We start from the raw sequence: 6,497 nt of genomic DNA, 5'->3' as shown, positions 1-6,497 counted from the left end.
GGAAAATCCTAATCACCCTGATAAGACCAAGATTGGAATATGCAGCAACGATATGGTCACCAAGTACAAAAAAATGTATAAAAAAACTTGAAAGAATACAAAGAGCAATTACAAAACTGGCACCAACACTCTCAAAACTATCATATGAAGAGAGACTACAAAAACTTAAACTACAGACACTAGAGCAAAGAAGAGAGAGAGGAGATTTGATAGCTATTTACAGAATCATGAAAGGCATAGAAATTACTGATAGAGAGAATCTGATAAAATGGGATGACAGAAATACAAGAGGACACGGAAAGAAAATAAAAAAAGACAGCTATAGAAGAGATTTTAAAAAGAACAGCTTTCCTCACAGAGCAATAGACAGTTGGAACAAGTTAGATGAGAAAGTGGTGTGTGCAAAAACAATACATGAATTTAAAAATAGTTTAGATAAAATGAGATATGAAGACGGGACCCCACGAGCATAGCTCCCCTTCCCGTAAAATACAACTAGGTAAATACAACTAGGTAAATACACACACACACACACACACACACACACACACACACACACACACACACACACATATATATATATATATATATACATATATATATTACTTTCCAAAATTAGTTAATGCTCTTACTGACGATGATCTAAACCAAAGAGAGTATTGCGAGTGGTACAATGTATCCAAAATGCAGACTTTCCGACAAAGAGTGTGTAGAGTGACGAAGCCATATTCAAATTAAGTGGTTCATTTAACAGCCACAATAACACTTATTTGGGGCACGAGAATCTACATGGTATGGACGACTACCTTGTTAGTTTATCAGAAATTACAGTGTGGAGCTACTTATCATCAAGAGAATTAATTTGACCTTTTTTTTTACACTACTGTGGCCTGTCCAGTTTACTTGAGCTTGCTGCAATAGTCTGTCATGGCATTAGAGAGGACTTTAGATATGGAGAGTTTTATTTTCAGCAAGATGGGGCACCCTCACATTATCATCACAATGTTAGATTCTTCCTTGGTGAGATCTTGCAAAACAGGTGGATTGGACAGAGGGGTTTCGTTGAATACCCTAATCGTTCACCAGACCTCACACCACTAGAATTTTTTTATGGGGATATCTGAAAGACAAAGTCTAAGCTATGAGACCTGCTTTTGTGGTATTCCTCTTAACATACTCCATTTTCTTCTTAAATGCCCTGTGCCAATGGTGGGAAACCTATTTATGTGTGGGTGCCAACATCAACCAAATCGTTCGTACCAAATTTTCTCTTGTGCCAAAGGATTAAAATGGATTACATAAGAGTATAACCCCCCTCCCTATTGCCTTATATATCAGTTTTCATTTCTTTGTCTATTTATTATTTTGCAGGATCACATAAAGAATCGTCACTCCACACTTCGACATGGTGACAATTCTTCATGTGGGCCATCCTGGTTTTACGATTCTTCGGTAGTATAAATTGAAGACAATAAGCATAACCCTCATTCAACCTAACCTAACCTAGCCTAACCTAACCTAACCTAACCAAACCTAACGTAACCTAACTTAACCTAATCTTTATTCCGCTGTTGATATTCGGCGTACTGTGGTGACAGTTCTTCAGGTGGGATCTCATGGGGTGACGATTCTTCATGTGGGCGTTCTGGGGTGACAATTCTTCATGTGTCCCATTATTCATATTTATTCGTTTATTCGTTTATTCATAATTCATTTTCTAATGTGATATTTGAGTCGTTGGTATGCCAGGTTTTGTGTGCATGCCGAGGGTTGCTCACCCCTACCATATGTACTTAATCTCTCGCAATCACCTCCTGCTGTCTCATCTTCCTTCTCATTAAAGCCCTGTCTTCTTTCCACAATTTCCTTCAAAATACAAATTTATTTTCCAAACTACTCGTATAACCCTCTTGTGTTATACAGATGGTATGAAGTAGCACCCGGCATCCCCGCAATTAAACAACGACATGTTTCCATATTTACCCCAAACTACAGTCCCATTGTAATCTCAGCGTACCTCAAGGAGAATGTCTGTTGAATCATCGCCGAAGAAATCTAACCAGAATTAATACGCTAGTTTTACAACAGACGTGAAACGAGAGTTCAAAAACTTCACCATATCTACCACCTTTTGCCCCGAAGTCAAGAGGGATTCAAATAAAAGAATATGACGTCATTCTCGTCTTTATTTACTTAAGAAAACAATACATTCCAAAGATGATAAATAATTACCCTCTTTCCCTAGATCCAAATAAATACACAAAATAATCCTATTAAAAAAATATAGCAGACTATTATGATGATAATGGTAACATTAATCAAATCTAGCTAATTCAAGACAAGTAAACATAAAAATGGCGGGAAGCAGACGACAGGCCATCTAGCAGGGCGACTTAAGGGCGATAGTCGTATCTTGAACATACTCCCCACTATAGGAGCATTCAATATCCTATTAAACTAGACAACCACAATCGGATCATGCAACACTAAGAATGAGTCCCATGCATAGAGTCCTTGGTGAGATATAAGTCTGACTCAATTCTCAAACTCAGGTCTTACAAATCAAGCAGAACACAGGGCGGCTTAACCACCCGTCCATTCCGAGAGCTTTTCACCTGTTCAAGACTTTCAGCACTTTCATCCCTTGCAACATCCTCCTCATCAGGCATAAAACATTCTAAGGGATTTTCAATATTTTCATTAACACTGTTCGTTTCAAAACAGCTTTCCAGATCATGCAATTTCTGGACAGGCCTACATAAAACTCCCTTGGCAGTTTTGACATTGACACACCTGACTATACCGTCCCTACCAGGAAGTAATTCAATAATCACACCAAAATGCCAACTCATTCTAGGCACATTATCTTCCCCTAACAATACAACAGAACCCTTCTTCATGTTACAATTGGGTTTGGATCCCTTCACTGTGGGAGGTAAATTTCTCACATAATCATCACTCCACATTTTCCAGAATCTGTCGAGTTTCCTTTCTCGAACATGTTCTCTCTCATTTAAGTCTTTATGGTTAACATCCAAATGCTCATCAGAAACATGAGGTTGAAATCCAGATACTCGACCAATCAGAACATGTGAGGGTGTCATAGGGTTCTTTACATCATGATCATCACTTACATAAATCAGAGGTCTTGAATTGATACAAGCCTCTACTTCAAACAAGGTTGTTTCAAGTTCACATTTAGTCAAGCATCTAGTACCAAGACATTTCTTCAAGGCAGATTTAACTGACCTCACATGTCGTTCCCACCAGCCTCCCCACCATGGGAATCTGGGAGCAATGAACTTCCACTTGGAGATCAAGACACTAAATTATTGCTGAAGAGCATTGGCAACACTTTTAAAGGCAAGCAACACATTCTCTACAAACACTTTTGGCCATTTGTCTTAATCCAATAATCCAGTAAGAGTTTCTAATGGTGGACATGAGTGTGTGAACACCAGCATGTTTCAAAAGGTTCTGCTGAAACTGTACTGTAAGTTTGGCCACATGACAATTATGGATTTATAATGGGGTGCTTGCTGTCATAACTTAAGTCAGAATACTGAAGCCTATTTTTGACTCTCAGCAATCCATTAGGATCTAGAAAGGTGTCATATTTTATCAAGGAAGAATTTCTATGAAGAGGTTTCCCTTGAGACAAAGCATTTCTTTCCTTTTCATAACTTTCTTTCTGAACACAGATCAAAATGCTGTCCTTTGCTTTGATCAACTCCTCATAAGTGAGAGGGCCTGAATGTTTTGTGCCATCAGGTTTGCAATTAATATCGAACCTCTTAACCCAGGCAACAATATCCATAACTTTGCTAAGTTCACTATATCTACTAAAGTCAAATACAGATGTGGCTTTCTCATTACCAGTCTAGGCTGTTCCTTCTCCCTTACTCTCTTCACAGGTGTGAGCCAAAATCTGTGTCTTATCCTCAACATTAGCTCCAGCACGGAAACATGAGGAACTAGATAACCAATTGGGACCCCCAAGCCACATGTTATTTGAAATTAGTTGATCAGCCAAAAGGCCTCGAGCCATCAAATCAGCGGGGTTGTCTGTACCAGGGCAATGGAACCAATTGCTCGGAGATGTTGATGTCTGAATTTCAGTTACTCTGTTAGCAACAAACATCTTCCACCTATTAGGATTACCCTTTATCCAAGACAGAGCAACCTTAGGATCTGTCCAGCAAACTAATCTTACACAACCATTCAAACATAGGGCAGATTTTACAAAATGACCGAGACGAACACTCAACAAGGCTCCAAGAAGTTCCAGCCTGGGTAACGTAACCCGTTTGATGGGAACTAACTTTGTCCTATCCATAACAAATGATACATGGAACTCCTTATCTGATTTAGGTATACGTAGATACACACAGCTACCATAACCCTTTTGAGATGCGTCATTGAAAGCATGTATCTCTAATCTTACTACTGAACTTAAAGATGAATCTGGATAATAACATCTATGGATTTCAAATGTCTTAATACTTTGAATACCATCAATCCACTGCTGAAATTTCGGCTGCAAGTCATGTGATAGGATTTCATCCCACCCAAGTCTTGGACGCCAAATTTCCTGAAACAGTATTTTAGCATACATGGTAAAAGTACTTATTAAACCAAGTGGGTCAAACAGTCGAACAATCAAACTCAATATATTCCTCTTGGTAATATTCAAGTCAAAGTTACAATCCAAATCAAGTCCCTTGAATGAAAACACATCCTTAGAGGCATTCCAATGCATTCCCAACAACTTTGTAGTTTCACCAACTTCAAAAAACTGGTTAAGTCGATGAGTTAAACTCTTACTGTTAGAATTCCACTTTGAAAAGTCATGCCAGCATCTGATGATATACTTTGAGCTTCACGAAACATTGCATTGGCTTCTTCTACACTATCTGCTCCTGAGAGCCAATCATCCACACACAAGTTTTGCTGAAGCTCTTACACTGTCACTGAAAGAGGATATGAATTCAAATAATGTCTAAGAGTGGCATTCAGTAAAAATGGACTACTAGTGTTACCAAAGGGTACCCTTACAGACCTCATTACACGTATGGATTGCCCGCGCTGCCACAAAAACCTATGAACATCCTGATCTAAGCGCTGAACTCTAATCTGTAAAAAGGCTTTGGTTATGTCAGCAGTCAAGCCAATTTTCCATCTTCGGAATCTTAGTAATATTTCAACTAGATCTGGAATTAGTGAAGGTCCAGATTCCAAACAGTCATTCAGAGAAACACCATTAGGTCCCACTGCTGAAGCATCAAACACAGGCCTAATTTTTGAGAAAACACATTCCTTGATTACAGGTCTATGAGGCATATAGTAAATGGGATAGGGACCTTCCATCTCAGATTGAGGAATTTCTTCTATGATATTACTATCCTCATAACTCTTGAGAACTTTATCATATTCAACTCTTAAACTAGGGCTCCTTTCAAACTTAGAGTAAAGTGTAGCTAACCTCCTCCTTGCTCCAGTCTCATTGTCAAGCAGACTCAACTTAGAAACATCACTTTTCCAAGGAAGAACAACCTCATACCCGCCATCAACAAACTTGACTGATTTCTCAAAATTATCTAACACTGGGTCTTTGGTAGACTTATCCCTCCCAGCACAAGTCCCAATACATTCAAGGCTCCAAAATTCATGGAGCTCAGATTCATCAACAGGTTTAGCAGTACATACACAACATCTGGTGAGATACATTCTCTTCTTGGGTTTTCATACAAGAACCAGATAATATCCAACCAAACACAGCATATTTAGGGAGCTATAAACTAGGTAACTTAACCTCTGATCTATCCTTAGAAGAAACGGAGATAGAATCACTTATAATAGTCATATCTCTCAGGCGCTTGGAAGCCTTTGCTCTAGTTTTCCTGGCAGATCTTTGAAACTTGTCAGTTTCATCCATATCTGACTCTACTTCGTCAGAGTCCAATTCCAACTCCACTGCCGTCTGGTGATTCTCAAGATCTGCAAGCCTCTTGTCAAATGTGCAAATGGTAGCTTCCAATAATCCGAGGCTGGTAGCGTCATCATTCAATAAATCTTCTAATTCCTTGACGCTTCGCGACACCCAGCCTTTGGCTGACGCTGTCTTTTTCTTAGCTTCTTGTAGAACTGCAGACATCGTGCTTAAAGCTTCAAACGGGTTAACCCAATTCTTAAAGGACTTAGATAGGGTTTCCCGGGTCTGGACACCAAATAACTTGTTCAAAAACTTCATCATCTCTATCGCCTTTTGCCAGAAAGTCATGAGGGATTCAAATAAAAGAATATGACGTCATTCTCGTCTTTATTTAAGAAAACAAGATATTCCAAAGATGGTAAATAATTACCCTCTTTCCCTAGATCCAAATAAATGCACAAAATAATCCTATTAAAAAATATAGCAGACTATTATGATGATAATGGTAACATTAATTAAATCTAGCAAATTCAAGACAAGTAAACAAAGAAATGGCGGGAAGTAG

General features: G+C 38.7%; 1 protein-coding gene across 1 annotated transcript; it reads right to left on the bottom strand.

Annotated features, from left to right (window-relative positions):
- Positions 1-2,380: 2,380 nt before the first annotated feature.
- On the bottom strand, positions 2,381-6,154 carry LOC143018676 (uncharacterized). Its single transcript, XM_076174265.1, has 8 exons — positions 5,808-6,154; positions 5,060-5,713; positions 4,964-4,970; positions 4,650-4,795; positions 3,904-4,478; positions 3,388-3,491; positions 2,560-3,308; positions 2,381-2,429 (listed from the first exon to the last, which is right to left on the bottom strand). Exons 1-8 carry the CDS (start codon positions 6,152-6,154, stop codon positions 2,381-2,383), a joined length of 2,631 nt encoding a protein of 876 aa, XP_076030380.1.
- Positions 6,155-6,497: the final 343 nt, after the last annotated feature.

The sequence above is a fragment of the Oratosquilla oratoria genome, chromosome 35 (genome assembly GCF_046742065.1).
Source record: "Oratosquilla oratoria isolate Oo_2021 chromosome 35, ASM4674206v1, whole genome shotgun sequence".
Lineage (NCBI taxonomy): Eukaryota > Metazoa > Arthropoda > Malacostraca > Stomatopoda > Squillidae > Oratosquilla > Oratosquilla oratoria.
This window is presented reverse-complemented; position numbering and strand designations above follow the sequence as displayed.

Bases quoted from the DNA above. Each gene is read 5' to 3' on its own strand.
- LOC143018676 (XM_076174265.1), bottom strand. From the start codon at position 6,154: ATGTCTGCAGTTCTACAAGAAGCTAAGAAAAAGACAGCGTCAGCCAAA. The intron at 3,309-3,387 runs GTTTGTAGAGAA...TTGATCTCCAAG, and splicing joins TAAGACAAATGGCCAAAAGT to TGGAAGTTCATTGCTCCCAG. The intron at 2,430-2,559 runs GTAAGACCTGAG...ATGCTCCTATAG, and splicing joins CCCTGTGTTCTGCTTGATTT to TGGGGAGTATGTTCAAGATA.